General features: G+C 30.6%; 1 protein-coding gene across 4 annotated transcripts in view; it reads left to right on the top strand.

Moving 5' to 3' along the window:
- The window catches only part of LOC100206659 (FERRY endosomal RAB5 effector complex subunit 3), an 80,067-nt gene that overhangs the window by 22,333 nt on the left and 35,556 nt on the right, over nt 1-22,178 (top strand). For all 4 annotated transcript variants that reach the window (XR_010636716.1, XM_065790973.1, XM_065790974.1 and 1 more), the window contains exons 3-4: nt 1,832-1,931; nt 18,982-19,192. Coding sequence is in view for 3 of the 4 variants with exons in the window: in XM_065790973.1 (XP_065647045.1) it covers nt 1,832-1,931; nt 18,982-19,192 (311 nt within the window). In the remaining variant the exon portion in view is untranslated. The remainder of the gene's footprint in view (nt 1-1,831; nt 1,932-18,981; nt 19,193-22,178) is intronic.

Genomic DNA, 22,178 nt, shown 5'->3' on the forward strand with positions numbered 1-22,178 from the left:
GTAAAGCAAAGCTGAGTATTGCAAAAATTAAGAAACAAACAAGAAACATTTTACTCTGTTGTTAGGGTACATAGAAGATATTAAAAAAAAACTGTTTATAAAACTTGAAACACTTTTCTAAGAAACTGAAAACTATATAGACTTTGACTTTATACACTAAAAGTATGTAGGAATATATAATGGTTGTAATAGTAATTGTTTTAAATAGTTTTACAAAAAGTAACAAACAAATAAATAATATTTATTTGTCTGTTTTTATAATACTCAATAAATGCTGTTTTTATAATACTCAATACATGCTATCCTTTGATTAGATTTACATATTTGTATAGAAAGTTTTACTTCTTTAATTGCTATTATTATTTTTATATTTATTTTTTGTTTATATGCATTTTTAAAAAATAAAACTTGCTCTCTACAAGGCTTACAACAACCACTAAGTTGGAAGTTAGTAAAAGTTTGAAGTTAACAGAAATAAAAATAGTTCAAGAGCATGAAAGCAGTTGGCAGAAGACAAAAAACTGCATATTTTATGAGTCAGGAAAACATGAAGATGGAAGAGAATTCCATAGTATTCATTATTGAAGAAATTTAAATAAAAGTGGTAAATAAAAAGATGAACGGTAAATTGAGAAGACCTAAAGTAGAGGAATATTGAGAAGATAAATTGAGAAGTAGAGGAATATTGCAATAATTATTAACAATAAACAACTAAGATTTTTTTTTTAATTTACTGGAAGCCACTGGAAGCCCCAAATTCTCACAGAAAAAAGATAAACATTAAGATCTGCGGTCTATTCTAAACAATCAAAAAGTGGTTAATTTTTGTCGAGGCTGGAGTATATAGTTCATCAGCAAATAGAATCACTTTTTTTCAAGGCTGAAGTAGTTCATCAGCAAATAGAATAACTTTTTGTCAAGGCTGGAGTAGTTCATCAGCAAATAGACTTTAGAGACAATATTATCAGGAAGATTAATAATATAGATGAAGAATAACATCAGACCAAGAATGGAGTCTTGTGATATTCCAGAAGTTGCTGGAAATAAATAAGAATGCTGTCTATCAAGGACAACTTTAATACTACAGTTAGAAAGAAATGATTAAATAATTTAAAAACTTTTCCAGATACAACATATAAAGTCCAGAAATATTTTTAAAGAATAGATTAAAGGATTTGATAGTAATGATGGCTTTTTTTGTTTTATATTTTTAGATATTTTTTTCATGTTTTTAATTAATAAAGAATCTAACTTAATAAATAAAATAAAACACTAAGCAATAAGCTATGCAATTGCTATATTTCTGGTAATCAACCCAAAGTTGTAACTAATTTCTTTTTATGTGACCTTGACAACACACACTAAAAGCACTAACATGGATACATTCCATTATGCAACATGGTACTGTTAATACAATATTACTTTACAACTTTTGATGGAATCAGCCTTTAAAAGTGCTACCATAGAGTTATAAAAGAGTTTTATAGCCACTATCATAGTGGCAAACAAAAACCCATGAGTAGAATCAAGAAGATCTAATGTTCAATCATCCTAGGCAGAAAGCAATGTAATGCTGAGGTTCAGCTACCCCAATCTATTAGATGAAGAAGGGACGCGAGGTTGGTCAAAAGAAATTTTTTTGCTTACTCTTTAAAATCTTTGCCTTGGTAAAATTCTACAAAACAGTAGCCAAGTGTAGTTTATATCTGTTGATGGTGAGTATTTTATTAGGACACCATCTAGCCTTTTCTTATTCAAGAGCCCCAAGGCAGGTTTCAAATCAGTTTCTTATATTTAAAATTTTATTTCACAAAAGATTGTTTTAATATAGGCATGTTGCTGAAATGGAACAAATGATCTCAAATGTTGGTAACACTCGAAATGATAGTGACGTAAATGATTTAGCTGCTAAACAGTTAGATGAATCACAGGTTGTTAAATTTTTAGTTAAGTTTAAAACATTTAATTTTTTATTATTATTTTTCTTTTCTATTTTTTTTTTTAATGTTATTTTTTTAAATTTGAATTTTTTATTTTTCATGGTTTGTTTAGTTTTTCATTCTTTACTTTTTTCCATGGTTTGTTTAGTTTTTCATGGTTTTGATTGCTTTTACATCTTTGTTACTCATAGTTTTTTATGATTTATAATTACTAAGGTTTGTATATATATATATATATATATATATATATATATATATATATATATATATATATATATATATATATATATACATATATACATATATACATATATACATATATACATATATACATATATACATATATATATATACATATATATATATATATATATACATGTATATGTATATATATAAATATATATATATATATATGCATATATACATATATATATATATGCATATATACATATATATATATATATACATATATATATATATACATGTATATATATATATATATATATATATATATATATATATATATATACATATATACATATATAAATATATATACATATATATATATATATATATATATATATATATACATGTGTATATATATATATATATATATATATATATATATATATATATATATATATATATATATATATATATATATACATAGATCTATAGTTTGTTGGCTTTGGGAAGAGCGGAAGGAAAAAAGTGATTCTTACGCCAACACATACGTCACTTTTAATTACTTTTGACTTTCGTCCAACATTTTCGTGTTGGACGAAAGTCAAAACCATTAATTTAATTACAAATTAATTGTTATATAAAAAAACCACAAAAACGCAAATTTAATTGACCAGAATGTTTTTAAAACATTCTGAATGTTTTTAACAATATAAACAATATTTTTATTTTTTATTTTTTTTAATAAAATGTTTTTATTTTTATTTTTTTTAATAAAATGTTTTTATTTTAATTTTTTTTTACTGTAAATCATGCGCGGAGTGTTGCTACATCGACTATCTTATAGCCTGACTCGCAAGGGAGTGGTGCTACATCGACTGACAAATAGCCTGACCCGCAAGGGAGTGGTGCTACATCGACTGAGGGTTTGGTTGGGGCAGGCAGTCTATCATTATTAAAAAAAAAAAATTCCGGTCTTGCATTTTAATTTTTACTTTTTGTCAACAAAATATGGAAAAAACTTTCGGACAACATCTAAGGGTTCTATATATATATATAAATATATATATAAATATATATATATAGGTACATATATATATATATATATATATATATATATATATATATATATTTTATATATATATATATATATATATATATATATATATATATATATATATATATATACATATATATATATATATATATACATGTATATATATATATATATAAATATATATATATATATATATGCATATATACATATATATATACATATATGTATACATGTATATATATATATATAAATATATATACATATATATATATATATATATATATATATATATATATATATATATATATATATATATATATATATATATATATATATATACATATATATATATATACATGTATGTATATATATATATATATATATATTTATATATATATATAAATATATATATATATATAAATATATATATATATATATATAAATATATATATATATATATATATAAATATATTCATCTAAACATTACATGAATTTCAATCCAAGATGAAATATTTTTTTCATTTGTAGGTTTTTTCACAATTTAGGCAGCCCCAGGCCTGGCCCTGGCCCAGTCAAATATCAACCCCAGTCGCTTACTAGTTAAAGTGAAAACCCAAAAAAAACGCTTGTGTAATAAATTTTTTCATGGCACGATATACAACGCTCGTTATGTATATATTTTTGTAACAATATATATATATATATAAATATATATATATATATATAAATATATATATATATAAATATATATATATATATAAATATATATATATATATAAATATATATATATATATATATAAATATATATATATGTATATATATATATATATATATATATATATATATATATATATATATATATATATATATATATATACATATATATGTATATATATATACACACGCACACACAACAAATAATATCTATATCTAAGTATGCATTTTCCTAATATATTTTTTGCACTTTAATTTTTAAAATGTTCACTTTAAATCTTCAGAAAAGAACATGAGTTTTATGTGGTACTTTAATGTGTTTTAACTTATTAAAATTTTTTTATGTTCTATATTTGACTTCCTTTATGTCTCCTTCCGAACCAAAATGCTCATATATTTTTTTGTTAGTTTAGAGGGAAATATAAGCACAGTTGTACAAAATGAATTTTCAAATGATTGTTGCAAAACTGAACTGTGAAAACAATTTTTTTTGCTATATATCTTATTGAAATCATAGATTTTTAATAATTATTAAAATATATTTTAAAATGACCTAAGTTTCCCAGCAATTTTGCAAAAATAGTTATTTCACTTTTGTATCAAAACATATTCACCTTTATTATTGAACAATTTTATCATTTAAGCAGTTGTAACAATCTATTTATAAAACTGATTGTTGTTTGTGATTAAGTAAAATTATTTTAAATAACATGATTTGTTTGAAATAACAAGTTAAATTAATAGACATTTAAAAATGTAAATGAAGACAACCTATTGAGTAAAACAGTAAAAAAAAAGCAATTTAAAAAAAAATAAAGTTTGTTATAAATAATGTTTATTAACAAACAAGTTAATCTTTAAAGAAATTTGTTCCTTTTAAAGTTAAAACAAATTTGAACTTTGAGTTTTATTTATTGCCTCAACAGAGGAAATATTTTTGAACTTTTTTGCTCTGATAGAGACAATTACTGTTAAATGACTACTTTAAAAACAATTGCTGTTAAATGACAATGACTAAGGTAGTTACTTTGTGTGTTAAGGTGTTTTTTTTTAAGCTTTTTTTTTGGGTGTTAGATCAGTTTTTGATCTCATAAATTAAATAATGAAATTAAATAATAAAGTTATTAAAATTCGTAAAAATATTATTTATAAAAATAAATTGATGATGCAGTTGATAGTTTTGCAATTAATATAAAAAACTAGATAATAAAATTATTAGCAACACAAGTTAGCGTGTTAAAGAAATTTTAAAAAAAGTTGTCTGCACTCCTGTAAATAATATAAAAATTGTTATAAATTGTTTTGTATAGGTCCGGCCCTAAAAATTCAAGTTTCAGCTTAATAAAATAGTGTCACCTAAAAACAAAACAAGAAATGTTGCATATGCTAAAGATTAGATGGGGAAGATGATTGGATGCATTGGATGCAGCCAATCCTCTTTTCCACTGAACCTCTTGGTATTCCTGCATTAAATGCTGGGACAGGAGAGGCTTAGGATGTGGGAATAGGGGCATGAGAGGCTTGGGTTAAAAAAAGACCCTTATTAGATGATAAGTTACTAAATAAAATTATGTAAATCTGTTTTGATGCAGCTGCATCAAACATCTGGCAAATGACAAGGAATTGATACCAGATTAGTTACCAGGTTACTACCTCAACAATCTATTCTACTTCTTGCTTGTAGACCTAATGTGTGCAAAAGACAAGTGATCTACTTTTGGAAAAACTACTCCATTAGCAAATCAACAGGTGCTGATATTTATTTATTTAAAAAGTCAGTATTGAATTTAACTAAGGTCATATTTTTTTAAACTAGTTTACTTCCAACAAGGCTGCAAGCAACCACTATTTAAGTTAGGAGTTACTGGGAAACAAAGAATGTTGAAAAAGAGCAAGAAAACAGTTGACAGAAGACTTAAAAACCTGTAAACTGTATAAGTCAAAAAAACATAAAGGCAGAGGAGAGTTACAAAGTATTGATGTGCAAGGAAAAAAAAATTAGACAAATTAAAGTTTTTTTAGAGCATAAAGAGACAAATTCAGTATAAGGATGCGACTTCTAAATGTGCCATGCCAAAATAAGTTTTGGTTGATGGAACAAGAGATAATAGTTTTTTGAGCAACAACTATGATAGTATTTGTAGAAAAGAGAAAGATGTGCAACCTTACAATGATGGGACAGTGGCTCAAGCTCTGCAGAGAAAGCAGTTCCAACTACGTTTATAATACCTTTTTGGATCTTGTCTAGAAGAGAAAGAACATCATTAGAGGAATAAGTCAAATGTGACAATAGTAATCCATAAAGAGATTTCTTGTAGAGGTAGACAATGGAATTGGGAGCAAGGAAACAGCACACAATAAAGAGAGGCATTCAGATGTTAACTTTGCAAGGGATTGTTTCCATGAGAACTAATGAATGATAATCTGAGAAGAAATAAAGTAGAAGTCTCAGTGAGAGTGTTGCCATTTATCAATATAGGAATATCAACAATAATTTTTTGCAGTAAATAATTGAGTTTTGGTAAAATTCACAAGCCCTTGCAAGCCGGAAGCTGTCACAGAAAAGAAATCAGATTCAAGTTTTACTGCCTGTTTTAAGCTATCACAAAATGATGACTTTTTGTCAATATTGGGCATGTTACGAAGGTCTCAAACAAAACTACTCAAGCGGAACACTGAAGTTCAACGAAGCGTATAGCGTTTGGATAAACATTTGTTTATCAACCAAACTGTTTACTAACCGTAGCCGCGTCTAGCGTCTGCTGAAGATATAAAAACGCGAAGAAGATGAGATATGACGATGTATGTGAATATAGATATAGGGGATATACAAGGTCGGGGGTTGGAGCAGATGGTCAGTCAGAAGAGTTAGTGAAGCAATAACGGATTAATTAATTAAAAGACGAACTATTTAAGAGAATAATATAAATTGTATTTATATACATATTTGATTTTTTATATTTAGGTAAATGAGACGTAGTTGCTTATTTAAATAAAGTCACTTTATAAACACTTTAGAGTAAACCTATAACGCATAACCACGAGTGAAATCTATTGTGTAACATTTGGAGGCACTGCCCGGATACAAGTGGATTCTATCTCTGCTTAGGCCGATCAATTTACCTACGTATATAAAGATTAACTTTTGATTATCTCGTTATTGTTACTCACGCCAAATTACTCGAACAGAGCCGTAGCTATATTGACTTTGATGTTTACTTATGAGCCGTTTACGCTCAGGGAAAATTTGTCCATTTACTGAAACAACTCGTTGCAGTGATACAGGCAATAATTCTCACACCTCTCTTAACGACTCCTCCTCTGATTCTAGCGACTCCTTAAAACTGTTAGACACCAACCCGTTTAAAACCGAAACCAGTCGTTCTCCAACGAATTCTGAAGTGAAGAATAGCATGTCACTTTTAGAACGTTTGGCATTAAAACCGAGCCAAGAACTACATCCGAAAGTTTTCAGGGGTACAGAAGTGGAAGACATTACTGAATGGTTAGCCTGCTTTCGGCGTATTGCGTTGAACAATCAATGGACAGAGGAAAGGAAATTACTAGCATTTCCACTTTATTTAGAAGGCAGCGCTCTAGTTTATTATGAGACACTTCCCGCACTTGCTAGAAACGATTACCACGAACTCCAAGAGAAATTCTGGCAACATTACGATAATGCAAATATTGCATGGAACCGGAAAATGGAACTGTTTAGCTTGTCATAGGATACCGATCTCACCTCCTACACCAACACCCTCGATAAACTTAGTCAGCAGTTAGGCATCGATGACGAGACAAAGTTAAACCCATTCATTAAAGGACTAAAACCCCACCTGCGGGATGCTCTTAAATTAAAGCAACCGTCTGATTATCAAGCCGCAGTAGCTTTTGCTAAGCTCTAAGACTCAATCGGATCGGATTCAGTTATATCTCGATTGGAAGCCAAGCTAGATGCACTTCTTAATCTACCAAAGCAAACAGTTGTGGCTTCTACCTACCGCGAACACCCAAACTTAAATCAGCGTATTGGTGAGCTACAGTCAGAAATAGACTCATTAAGGCGGAACAATAACCGTCTTGCCCAGCACGAAAGATTTCGTCCAGCTGGACGCAACTTACGTACCAGTGATGGGCAAGTAATATGTAACCGATGCCTAAAGGTAGGACACACCCAAAGGTCGTGCTCTGACCAAACCTTCCGATTATCCGGGAAAAATCATTATCAACCTATATCGCCGCAACCTAACCGCTGGAACCATGATACACAAAACTCGACTTCATTTCGCAATACTCCTTCCCCGAATAGACAATTTCGAAATAATGAACCAAGAAACAGTCCGCAGTCGAATAGCCAAATTCCCCAGCGACACACCAACACACTCAAATTGGATCCAGAAGAGGACCCTGGTTCCGAAATCTGGGGTAAAGTATTCAAATTTAAAGTACTTATTCTTATGGACACAGGTGCTAGATGTAGTATATTGGACGAAACCATCTTCGAAAACATTAAGAATCAAGTTGCCAAACCGCTACCCTACTATGGCACTCTGAGAACAGCTAATGGAGCGCCACTTCATGTCCTAGGAAAAACCTTATGCCCCATTAATATTGGAGGTAATATCTTTGAGCATGAAATGCTAATTGCTAAAGACTTAACCCATCCAGTAATTTTAGGGTATGACTTCATGAGCCAATTTAATGTCAGATTAGACTGTGGGAATCATCTGGTTACATTTGAAGGTAAATTTGTTATAAATATGATCAGTAAACCTATCAATGATTAATTTGCCACTGGAATAATTATTGATGATACGCCAATCCACCATAAAACACAAATTAATGAACTTGTGGTTGAATATTCCCAAAACTTTATCGAGACGTAATTCGCTTATCGACCAACCCAATGTCAAGGCTGATAGCAAAACACAACGAGAGAATCTGACGCCGCAGTCCGATACGCCGCTTACACCAGATGAAGCTATAGTGTCCCAGCCGCTGCCCAATGACCGCTGCCAATACCCTATAGTCCCTGTAGGCCGCCTTGATAGAATCGATACACCCCAACCTAACTTGAATATTACGGATGAAGCGCTTTTTCAAGAGTTACCAAAAAAAACTACTGGAGAGTTTGTAATGACCATGGTATGTGCCAAGAAGGAAATGAAAGCAATTCCCAAATGTGAAACTATCCTCACCATAGCACACGCCTTAAAAACTAAGGAGGACTGTCTTTTCGTGCCAGAGACAATTTTTTTTAAAGAACAAGGTGTCCATGTTTTTCCAACCATAACCCAATGGTGCGTCTAACCAAGTTAAGCATCATATGGTTAACCCCTCACCGAAATATGTAACCATTGGTAAAAATCAAGTAATTGGGGTTATTATTCCATTACCCCCAAAATCTCTGACGAATACGGCGCTAGGTTGCCTGACGGGTTGATAGATTTGTTGGAAGCAAAGACTAACGTCGCCGCGTTGGGTCCTGAAGAACGTCTCCAGCTATTGACCTTACTAAAGAATAACCAAGATGTTTTTGGTCAAGGTCTGCATGAAATTGGGCAGACTGATGTAATACAACACTGTATTGACTCTGGCGATTCTTAGCCGATTAGACAAAGAGCTTACCGTCTCGCTGAATCTCAAAAAAAATCCTTGGACAAGCACATTGAGGAGATGCTCGCAAATGATGTCATTGAACCAAGTGTCAGTCCCTGGTCCAGTCCGGTAGTCATGGTACCGAAGAAAGACGGAACTTTCAGAGTATGTATTGACTATCGTAAGCTAAATAACGTTACAAAGAAGGATACCTATCCACTCCCCCGAATAGATGAAAGTCTCGACATGTTACATGGTGCAAAATATTTTTCTTCGTTGGATCTTTTAAGCGGATATTATCAGGTACAGCTCGACAACAAATCTAAAGAGAAAACCGCGTTTATCTCGCACAAAGGATTGTATCAGTTTAAAGTTCTTCCCTTTGGTCTGTCTAATGCACCTTCAACGTTTCAACGGATGATGAATTACGTACTTCGTGACCATCTATACAAAAATAGCATGCTCTATTTAGATGATATCTTGATATACTCAAAAACGTATAAAGAGCACCTCGAACATATAAATATGATAATTGAAGCTATAAGACAAGCAGGGTTAAAATTAAGCATACTGAAATGTACCTTCTGTACAAGCGAAGTAAAATTTTTAGGACATATTATTAATGCCGATGGTATCAAACCGGACCCAGAAAATATCAAAGCAACAAAAGATTACCCGGTACCCAAAAATATAAAAGATGTAAGAGCATTCATTGGTTTGTGTAGTTACTTTAGAAGATTTATTAAAGGATTTTCGAACATTGCTTTGCCGTTAAATAATCTATTAAAAAAGGATGCCGGTTTCGAATGGCAGATCGAGCAGCAAAACAGCTTTGAACTCCTCAAACAATCCCTTACAACGTCACCCATTTTGGTTTTCCCCAACTTTAACAAACCGTTCATTATATACTCAGATGCAAGTGGCAAAGCGTTAGGGTATGTCTTATCCCAATATCAAGGAGACCTTGAAAAGGTTATCCTCTATGGTGGACGGAATTTCACAAGCACTGAAAGTAAATATTCCACAACCGAACGCGAGGCTTTAGCTGTAGTTGTTGCGATACAGAAATGTAGACCTTATGTTTACGGACAAAAATTTAAAATAGTAACCGATCATAATTCATTAAAATGGTTAATGTCAATCAAAGATCCGACGGGTCGCTTAGCAAGATGGAGTTTGATACTACAAAGTTATAACTTTGAAATAGCGTACAGGTCAGGAAAAATACATGGGAACGCAGATGGGCTGTCAAGACGCAGCTACAACACAGTCGCAACAATGACAGTGCCAGGGAAATCTATTGACCATTTGGTAAAAGAACAACGAAACGATCCCTATTACGCCCGCCTAGTCACATATCTAACCAAGAGAGAACTACCAGACGACTTAAAAGAGGCGAAGAAGGTATTAGCAATGGAAGGTAGTTACCACTTAGATGAGAATGGGTTGCTATTCCATCATGAATCAAAAGTTTCGAGGAATCTCACCCAGTTGGTTGTACCGCTGTCCTTAAGATCAGAATTGATAACCTGGGCTCACGATGAACCGTGCGGAGGCCACTTTGGAGTAACAAAGACGTTTGAAAAAATTAGGCGCAACTACTTTTGGGTAGGGATGTACAATGAAATACAAACTTGGGCCAAGTCCTGTATAACGTGTGCCCAACGAAAACGAAATCCAGCTCCTAGTAAAGCACCCTTATTACCAATTCCCGTTGAAGGCCCATGGGATATCATTGCTGCTGATTGCCTGGGACCATTCCCGCCATCATTAAAAGGAAACCGCTATATAGTTGTTTTTGGTTGTTTATTCACAAAATATGTGGAGGTTTTTGCAGTACCCACCATCGCGGCAACATCAATAGCAGAGTTATTCGTAAACAACATTGTGTTTAGACATGGAGCACCAAGACGATTTCTAACAGATAGAGGTAGCAATTTTACTAGCAAGTTGATAAAAGAGGTATGTGACATACTAAATGTAAAGAAGTCGTTTACAACGGCCTATCACCCTCAAACCGACGGGTTTGTGGAACGTATTAATGGAGTTTTGGCTCAGAATCTTTCGATGTATGTGGCCTCTAACCAATGAGATGGGGATGTTCACCTTCCCGCCGCAGTATATGCGTATAACACTAGTATCTCTGCTAGCACTGGAGAAACACCCTTTAGGTTGACATATGGCAGGGACGCTCTGCAACCCCATGATACTACTTTATTGCCGAGAAATGACCCCACAGATAACACTGAGTTACTTGTTCAACGACTCATATCTGACCTACGATTGTCACGTAACCTTGCCAAAGAAAATATCCAGAAAGCTCAGACCAAGATGAAGTTACACTATGATCAAACGGCTAAAGAGTACCCATTTCAAGTAGGACATAAAGTGTGGATATATACACCGATTACGAAGAAAGGCTTAGTGAAAAAACTCACGAGCTTCTGGCACGGTCCGTTTTGTTTAATCGAAAAAAATGTCTCCTGTAACGTTCAAGGTAGAAAATATGAACAATAAAGAACTTACAACTCCAGTTCACGTGTCTCGCCTCAAACAATGGTTTGGTTTGGAAGAAAAACCCACAACGGAAATAACTTTAGACATTGAAGTTCTAAATGAGGCAACAGAGACAAGTGATGAATTTCGTTTTGAGGAAAGTAACCAGAAAGAAAAAAAACAAGTAACATTTGCAACCAATAAAAAAGAAATGGATAAAATACAACATAGCTTGCCGGAAAACGAAATTGATGACTTAGATATATTTAAAATGGAGGAAATAATAAGTAAAAGGCAAAGGAAAGGTAGAACGCAATACCTAGTTAAATGGCAGGATTTTCCTTCGACTCAAAATACGTGGGAACCAGAAGAAAACATCTTTGATAAACAAGTAGTGCAAAAATATTTAGAGAAGACAAAAAAAAGTCTACATGTTTCCGCAATAACAAGAGTATTTTCGATTAGACAACAAGATGACAAACAGACCAGAAATAGACTCTTGCCAATTTTCAATATAAACAGATCATGGAATATAATGATTTCCATTATTCTCTCATGCTTACTCGTAATACCTACATTGACCACAGGGTTATTTATCGGTGAAGTCTATGATTGTACAAAGGTGCAGCCTATCGGAGTTTATCAGCTAACTTCAATATTATCTTGTGCGCATAATATGCATTCCTTAAATGATTCTGTAAAGACATTCGTGGCAGATGTTTACGCCTACTGACCACAAACAACGACAGTAATCTTATATCATTGTTATGCCGAAAAGGTCACCCTCACATGCCAATCAAACTTCCTTAACCAAAAGTCAAGAGAGATAGATTCAAAAAAAGTAGCTGTAACGCAAGGAGAATGTCTCTCAGCCATGACCACCAAAATTTCACCATATGGAGCGCTGCAAGTAGCTGGCCCTAATGCATGGAGAACAGTAGTTTCAGACGAATTCCATTGCTCATGGATGCGCACAAAAACAGCGGATAGAGACTAGAAGATTCCTTGTTAACGGTAGTAGCGGGAATTAGGGTTTCAATAATTCCCAGATGGAGATATGGAACGACTCCAACCACCATGAGTTGCATACAAAGTTGGTTAGATGATAGGTAGTTTATTCGAGTATTCTGCTGATTGTTCGAGATATTGTTGTTTTGCAGAGATTTTGCTTGTTCTGCCGTATATTCGAGACATTGTTGTTTGCAGTGGTTTATTGATTCTGCTGATTTTTCGAGATATTGTTGTTTGCAGAGATTTTAATTATTCTGCCGTTTATTCGAGATATTGTTGTTTGCAGTGATTTATTGATTCTGCTGATTTTTCGAGATGCTGTTGTTTGCAGAGATTTACTGATTCTGCCGTTTATTCGAGATATTGTTGTTTGCAGTGGTTTATTGATTCTGCTGATTTTTCGAGATGCTGTTGTTTGTAGGGATTTACTGATTCTGCTGATTATTCGAGATATTGTTGTTTTGCAGGGATTTTACTTATTCTGCCGTTTATTCGAGATATTGTTGTTTTGCAGAGATTTTACTTATTCTGCCGTTTATTCGAGATATTGTTGTTTACAGTAATTTATTGATTCTGCTGGTTTATTCGAGATATTGTTGTTTGCAGTGGTTTATTGATTCTGCTGATTTTTAGAGATGCTGTTGTTTGCAGGGATTTACTGATTCTGCTGATTATTCGAGATATTGTTGTTTTGCGGGGATTTTACTTATTCTGCCGTTTATTCGAGATATTGTTGTTTACAGTAATTTATTGATTCTGCTGATTTTTCGAGATACTGTTGTCTGCAGAGATTTGCTGATTCTGCTGATTATTCGACATATTGTTGTTTTGCAGAGATTTTACTTATTCTGCCGTTTATTCGAGATATTGTTGTTTGCAGTAATTTATTGATTCTGCTGATTAGTTGAGGTATTGTTGTTTGCAGATATTTATTGATTCTACGGATTATTCGAGATTTTATTGTTTTACTGAGATTTTATAAGTTCTGATGTTTTGGTGATGCTTTTAAGTCCGAGGGCGGACTTTTTCTGTTTTGGTAAGTAATGTTACGAAGGTCTCAAACAAAACTACTCAAGCGGAACACTGAAGTTCAACGAAGCGTATAGCGTTTGGATAAATATTTGTTTATCAACCAAACTGTTTACTAACCGTAGCCGCGTCTAGCGTCTGCTGAAGATATAAAAACGCGAAGAAGACGAGATATGGCGGTGTATGTGAATATAGATATAGGGGATATACAAGGTCGGGGGTTGGAGCAGATAGTCAGTCAGAAGAGTTGGTGAAGCAATAACGGATTAATTAATTAAAAGACGAACTATTTAAGAGAATAATATAAATTTTATTTATATATATATATTTGATTTTTTATATTTGGGTAAACGAGACGTAGTTGCTTATTTAAATAAAGTCACTTTATAAACACTTTGGAGTAAACCTATAACGCATAACCACGAGTGAAAACTATTACGTAACAGGCATATAGTTGAGTCATCAGCAAATAAAACCACTCTAGATGTAAGATTGTAGGAAAAATAATATAGATTAAAAACAATACACGACCAAGGATGGAACTTTTAGGTACCCCACAAGTTACTGGAAATGAAGAAGAGTGTTGGCCTTCAGTTATAATTTTAATACTAATAATAATTTTAATCATCAAAATTTTTCCAGACCATCTGAAGTGAACTTATGGAGAAGACCAGCATGCTAGACTTTAAGACCTGAGATAAGTCATGAGCAAAAGCCCTGTAAATATCAAGTCTATTTTTCTGATGAGTAAAAAGGGTACAAAAAGGAAAAAATAACAAAACTATTGCGTTTTTATTAGGGCCTGAAAAAAGTTCAATTGAGACTGAAATAGTTGAGAAAGATGTTATAGAAAATCCTAATTCTGAAGAGGAGGTACACCCTTTTTTTATAAGTCTGATTGCAAAACAGTTGCGGCATTTAATCCAGATATTAATACATAAAAAAAGTATATGAAATTACCTTTTAAATTTAAAAATGACTCTTAACTGAAGTTTTCTGTTTTCAATAAACTTTGATAATGATGATTTGTTGCAAGAAGTGAAGAAAGAAAAGAAGAAAGAAGCAAGAAGTTAAAAAAAGAATACATGAATATATTTCTCTTTACTAATATTGTGAGTATAGATTGAAAATAAGCGATTTGTATTGAAACTCATGTGACAGGTATATTTCTGATCGGGCTGAAATAAATTTTACCTAAAAGCTAAAACCCTAGGCTGCAAACATCAGTCCAGAATGATAGGACTTCCCATTTGAAAACCTTAAATGGGAAGTCTTGTCCCACCTGCAGTATTCACCAGACATTGCCCCCTCTGATTATGTTTTTTTCTGATTGATGACACATTAGGGTGTTTCATTTCCGACAATTTTTTTAAAATGGTTACGTTACATGCATAACAGGGTAAATAATGGGCCAAAAAAAAGTCTGTAAATTTTTCAAAGTTTTAAAATGTCATCTATCTTGAAAAAATAACGTTTTTAAACTTTTTTCAAGTTTAAATTTGAATAACTTAAAAAATAATTAATTTTATGTTACGTTACTGGATGTATATATCAAAGGTTATTAGATGAACATTTGGTGAAATTTTCAGAAAAATTGGTTAATGTCTAAAGGTTGCCGTATTAAAATATAAAGCTACAAAACCTTTTATTTTTTTAAATCTTAAAAAATATATCATTAAAATTCAATAAGGCTATTTTTAGGATTAGGCTTTTTGTAAGAATAATAATTAATAAAGAAGATACTAGTAATATAAAAAATACTATAAAGTATTAATTAGTTATGATTTCGAATAGGATGGATTTTGCTTTCTGTGTTGTTCATCAACTTGCAAAATAAGTTATCGCTGTTCTTCATTTTGTGCACACTCGCAGAAATCATTTGCTACCTCTAATTGTTTAACAAAATTTTCTGTGGTTGGATAATCTTGGAAGAACTTCCACTCTTGTGGAATCATCTGGAGTCATTTCTGGTTGTTTATTATTCCTAATAAATAAAAAGAAGCCAAGACCGTGGTCCAATTGAAAAATAAATAAGGGTTGAAGAATTTCATGTTGGAAATTTTGGTTTCCCAATTAAAAAAGTTTTTGGTCTTGGAATAGAAAAAAAGTCTCTTTGCTATTATTCTGGTAAATTCTGACAATTTTTCATTAAATAAAGATAAAATAACAAGCTCTTCTGTTGAATACCAAAGGTGACAGTTAAATGACGAAATTATAGCGGTTGTGATATCTGAATCTTCTACTTGATACCAGTTTGTTGCAGCAAAAAATTTAAAGTCTGGAGCAAATATGGAAAATCCTCAAGCGAAGAAATTGCATTGAATAAAAAAGACATTTTTAAAATATATATAGAATGTGACATAAATCTTGCATTGTGAATTGCACTTGGTTTGTGAATTTTGAGTATTCTGTCCATTGATAGTTTTCCCCAAAGGTAGATAATAGTTAATTCAATTAACTCAAAATAATCTTCTCGCGGAAATATTTTCTCTTTGAGGCATTGGTAAGGCTATTTCAGAACTAAACTTGATTGATTAAATATTTTTGATTTGATGTCAGTAGGCCATTCAAAAAAATTAAAGTTTGAGTAATCAATATCAATTCTTGAAAATTCAAAAAAACGGAAATGTTTAAAAATGGGTTCATCTGGACTCTTGCTATCTCCTCGTAATGCGGTAAATGCATGTTTCATTATGATGATGGCGACATGCTAGCCATAGAAGAGGTCTCTTTAACTCAATTTCAATTAAAGTTGCTGCTTCTTTTTTATTACCTGTGTTGCTTGCTGTTGTATCAAAGCATATACCAACAATGTTTTCCAAAATATTCCAATCTTGCGCAAGTTTCACAGCTGTATCACATTGAATTTTACCTGTCGAACCTTTAATCAAAGGTACACCAATAAGTTTCGGCCTGCAAATATAAGTTAAGTGAGTTTCTTTGAAAACAAAAATAAAAAGTATACATAAGATTTATATAAATAAATAAGTACCCATTAAGAGATCCGCTAATAAGAACTGCTACACGTTCTTCATTATAAGCTATGTCTAAATCAAAAAACTTCGAATCCCGGTGCAAATGGCCTTTTTAGGTTTGTTTATCTACCAGTCAGCTTTAATGGACAGAACAGTATTCTCCCGTGCATATTGCCTTTGACGATGCACAGTTGATACTGACATGGACATATTATTAAGTTTGCCAGCACTTTTGCAGATGATAGCAGATTGAAATAGAAGCTGTTGGCGAACTGATAAACAGCATCAGTCTGCCACAGACGCTGTTACTTCTGAGAGCTTCTTTGCTGATATTTACTAGATTTTTGATCTTTGGTTGACCTTTTCCAAAAAACCATGCTTAGTCTATCTTCTTAATGTTCTAAAATTTTTGAAACACCTAGATCGATGCTACCTGTCATGTGATACTTTCTGCTACTCTTTTAATCCTCATAAAATGCCCAATCTTCTTTAAATTTTGGTCTATCTGATATTAATAACTTTTCATATGCATTTATTGCTGAAATGTTGCAAAGTTGCTCAAGTTCATTACAAAATCTGACAATTTTTTCTTTTCCAGGTTTAACATTTCGACTTGCTTGATCAAATTTTTTTATTTTCATCTTTTCCTCCAACAATTTGGTAAGCAATAAAAGACAAGAGTTATCTGATCAAATTGGTACTCCATCTTGATTATTTTTTCTAAAGTTCATCGTTATAATAAAATATTTGTTTATCCAATAAACTAGTTTTAAAATTATTTTTAAAATTTCAATTTTGCTAACTGATATAACAGCCAACTTTTTAAAAATAAGTTTATGAAATTTATATACATAATATACATAAATATATACATAATTTACATACATACAGATGTTTATTTTGCTATTTAATCGCGCAACGATCTTAAGTGGTCAATTATGCTCAAAACTTAAATTTTGCATTTTATTTAAAGTATTAAGTTTTTTAAAGTATTTAAGGAATTTTTTAGCAAAAAAATATGTTAAAAAAATTAAACTTTATAATATGGCGACCTCTAGACATTAACCAATTTTTTTGAAAATTTGCCCAAATGTTCATCCAATAACCTTTATTACATACACTAAGTAACATAACATGAAATTAATTATTTTTTTAAGTAATTTAAATTTAAAGTTAAAAAAAGGGTAAATAGCACTACTTTTTCATAACAGCAACTTCTAGATGATATTTTAAAATTTTGAAAAATTTACAGACTTTTTTTTGGCCCATTATTTAAATGGGCCAAAAAAAATAAATGGGCCATTTTTGAAAAATTGTCGGAAATGAAACACCCTAATGACACATGGCCTGGTTGAGGAGCAATTTTCTTTTTATGACAATATCAAAAAATGAACCGATGATTATGTCTGCATGCTACCTAAAAGATGGGAGAAGGTCTTAGCTGTGGGAATTTTGAATCATCTGAGTCTTCTAAAAATATACTGTTGGTTTTTATTAAACACTCATTTTCAATGCTCCCAATACATGACAGTAAAAAGCATAGAAGAATAACTTGTATATTTAAACCATGTTCTTTATTATTTGTTTTAAAGACAGAAGTTTTAAAGTTTAAATTTTAATACAGTTCAATATTAAAAGGGATTAAATTGATAATTGAAAAAATTAAAAAGAAAAAAAAATTGAATAAGTAAAAGCATATTAATATAGTCTAGTATTTATGTGTTTTTTTTTTTTTTTTTTAAGTATCTATGTGGTTTTTTTTTTTTAAATAACCTATTATTGTATAGCATATGTTTCATACTCTATTATATTTTAGTATGTGTTTTATTTAATAAAAGTTTTTTAAACCAACTTTTTATTATTACAAAACCTTTGACTTAACAAAAAATTTCATATAAAAGTTTAAAATTAAAAACAAAATTTTTTAGTAAGGATCTGAGTTTAAAAATTCTAATCATTAACCTTTTGTGTTTTTAGATATTGGAGACGTTTTGGTCTAATGCTCTTTTAGAGCTAAAAGGGACCCAAAAGCATGAATATAAGCACTGGGTGCAAACAGTTCATGATAACATTGTCAATGATAGACCATTGTCACGCACGCGAAGAATTTCTTCAGAAAGTTTAAATAATTTTGAATTACCTAATCAATCAGAAGTTCATATGGAAGAGAGTTTTACTATATATTTAGGTTTTTAAATTTTTTTGTTAAAATTTTGAATTCTTTTCTAAATAAAAAAGTATACACATAATGGGTGACAGTTGTCTTAAGAAGCCTTTAAAAAGTATAAACATATTGGGTGACTATGTAAGAGTTAATTTGACTTACTTCTATCAACCAATTAAAAATTCTTTTCCATCACTTAACAGTCTTTCTATCAAGAGTACTGTAATATGAAACAGATTGATCTTAACGATAACAACCATTCATTGAAAGATTGTACCGATGTATAATTTCTGGCTTTTCTTTAATTACTCCACAACGAGAAGGTACTGCAACAACATTTTTTACAAACTTAGTAGAAATAACTACAACTGGTTTTTTAGCTTATCTCGCCACTAAACAAAAAGAAGAATTCCTGATTTACTACAATAATAGTTTGTTTGTAGATGCTTCATTCTACAACTTTTTTGAGATTTTTTATGTGATTAGTTTGTAATGTTTGTAATAAAATGATTTTGATGTTAGAAAGGAGATCAAAGAGTGTGTTGTGTAATATATATCAGCAAAAACATGGTGACCCTTCCCAAGAAGTTTAAGTAAATAGTCCAAGGTTTTTTTCTAAAATCAAAAAAGGTATTGAAAATAAATATATTTTTACTATTAGTTGAATACAGGAAAATTTAAAAACAAAATAAGTGTTAGCTCAGTAAATTTTGATTTAGATATTTTTAATTTTTTTTTAATATATTTTATTTTAGTCATTTTAGATGTTAGTTATTATAAAAAAATTTGTTTCTGGATTAGTGCTGGAAATTTTTTTTTAATCTATTAGCATTGTATATGATGTACACCTACAATAGGCATAGAAAAAGTGAGAGGTGGACAAATGGGCAAAAGCCCCCTCCCTGCCAAATTTACTCAAAAGAAGGGGCTCACCTCTATTCTTACCCTACAAATCCCCAACCTTGTTTGCTCCAACCCCAACCTTGTTTGCTCCAGCACCCTCATGCTAGCCAGAGCAATATTTTTAATACTCGTATATAAATTAAACATGTTGACTCAGAGAAGATTTACATCAATTTTGATTATCAAATTAGATTCATTTTCAGAGTCATTTTTAAATGTTGATGAGCAGCTGTTTACATAAGTTGTTTAAACAGTTTCATGATGTTCATAATCCTGAAAAAAAAATCTTTTAATTTGTATTTAAACTAAAACGTATGCAACTTTTTTGTTGTCCCTCATATTACATCTCTCAATATTCCTCTCATTGTATAACAATCTCTCTAAGTAATAATTTCTCTCCTTGTATAACAATTTACTTAAACCATAACTACTCAAATTTTTTTTTTTTTAATTATAAGTTTCTAATCTAAAATTATAATCTTACCCCACCTAAATATGAAGCATGAAGCAACTAAACTTAAATTGAAATATGTTTTTTGGTAGCAGCTAATTGTTTTAAACTTACTTGCTCCATATGTGGCAATAAAAGAGATAGAGCTTAGTTCTTGTGTAGATAATCAAATTTTTCTACTTGATCAATTGTTTGGTTGTCTGGCTTAAAAATAAGCAATATATATATATATATATATATATATATATATATATATATATATATATATATATATATATATATATATATATATATATATATATATATATATATATATATATATATATGTGTGTGTATATATATGTATATATATATATATATATATATATGTATATATATATGTATATATATATATATATATATATATATATATTAGTGATGTAGCGATCACACATTTTTGGCCGATGCCGATGTATTAACTAAATATTAAAATTTTTAAAAATATAAAATGATACAGTTTAAAATCATGTAAACTTTTCTATGGAATCAGAATTGGCAAACAAATACTTAAACCCAAATCAGAGCCAAACCCTTATTTTAAAAGATATTAGAAGCTCAGTTAAAATAATATACATTTTTTAGTTTTTTTAACTACGAAAATTTTCAAAAAATAAATACAATTTCAGAGGAATGCTTTTTATTTCAATTTAAAAAGAAAATGTTATTAAGATAAACAGTTTAGGATTTTAAACTCTTTATAAAAAACAAATAGAAAAAACATTTATAAATACATTTTTTCAAAATAAAATAAAAGACTTTAAAATCATACACCAAAAACATTGTAATGTAAAAACATAAGCATTTCTTCTGTTTCTGGAGCCAACCTATTTCGTTGTGAAGAATAAATTTGTCCTCCACAATTGAACAACTCTTCACTTTCAACAGAAGATGGAGGGTATGATGGGCATGATCTATTTCATCTGAGCTATTGGAACTAATTGCTTGAAGTTGTTTCTCTTTTTGCTCCCCACCACACTATAGGAATTTCTTGTTGCATGATTATGTCTTGGCTCAAATACATTAAGACTTCAATTTTCAATTTTAGATGTTTGCTTTCTTTTTCTTGCAGAACTTCAGATGATGTGTTTTTGATTATAGTGTTTTTTTTTACAATAAAATTTTCAAAGCATTTAAAAAAATTGAAACCTAGATTTATTGTACTTGATGAAAAACTGACCTTAGGTTGAAATTCCATATGATCTTTTTGTTGGAGACTTTTTGAGCAATCTACAAGCATGTTTTCAAAATAACTATCAGTTTCTTCATTTGGAAAAAAATTAATTTTGTATCTTGGATCTTTAAATGTGGGTAAAATGAGATTTTCGTCATTAAGATATTTTTCTATATAATTTTTTATAGTAATTTTATTATAAAATAAATAATTTAATTTTTTACATTCTTTTAAAGTTGTCCCTAATCCTAAAAACAAGGGAGACTTTTCAGCTTGAACCAACATGGTTTTTATAACTTTTTTAGTTGGAATTATAGCTGATGCAATTTTTTTTTAATTCTGATTCACTCCCAACAAGACTGCAAGCAACCACTATTAAGTTGGGAGTTAGGACTAGAAAACAAGAATAGAGTTATAGATCAATGATTGACAGAAGACTTAAAAGT

This window comes from Hydra vulgaris, chromosome 02, assembly GCF_038396675.1.
Source record: "Hydra vulgaris chromosome 02, alternate assembly HydraT2T_AEP".
Lineage (NCBI taxonomy): Eukaryota > Metazoa > Cnidaria > Hydrozoa > Anthoathecata > Hydridae > Hydra > Hydra vulgaris.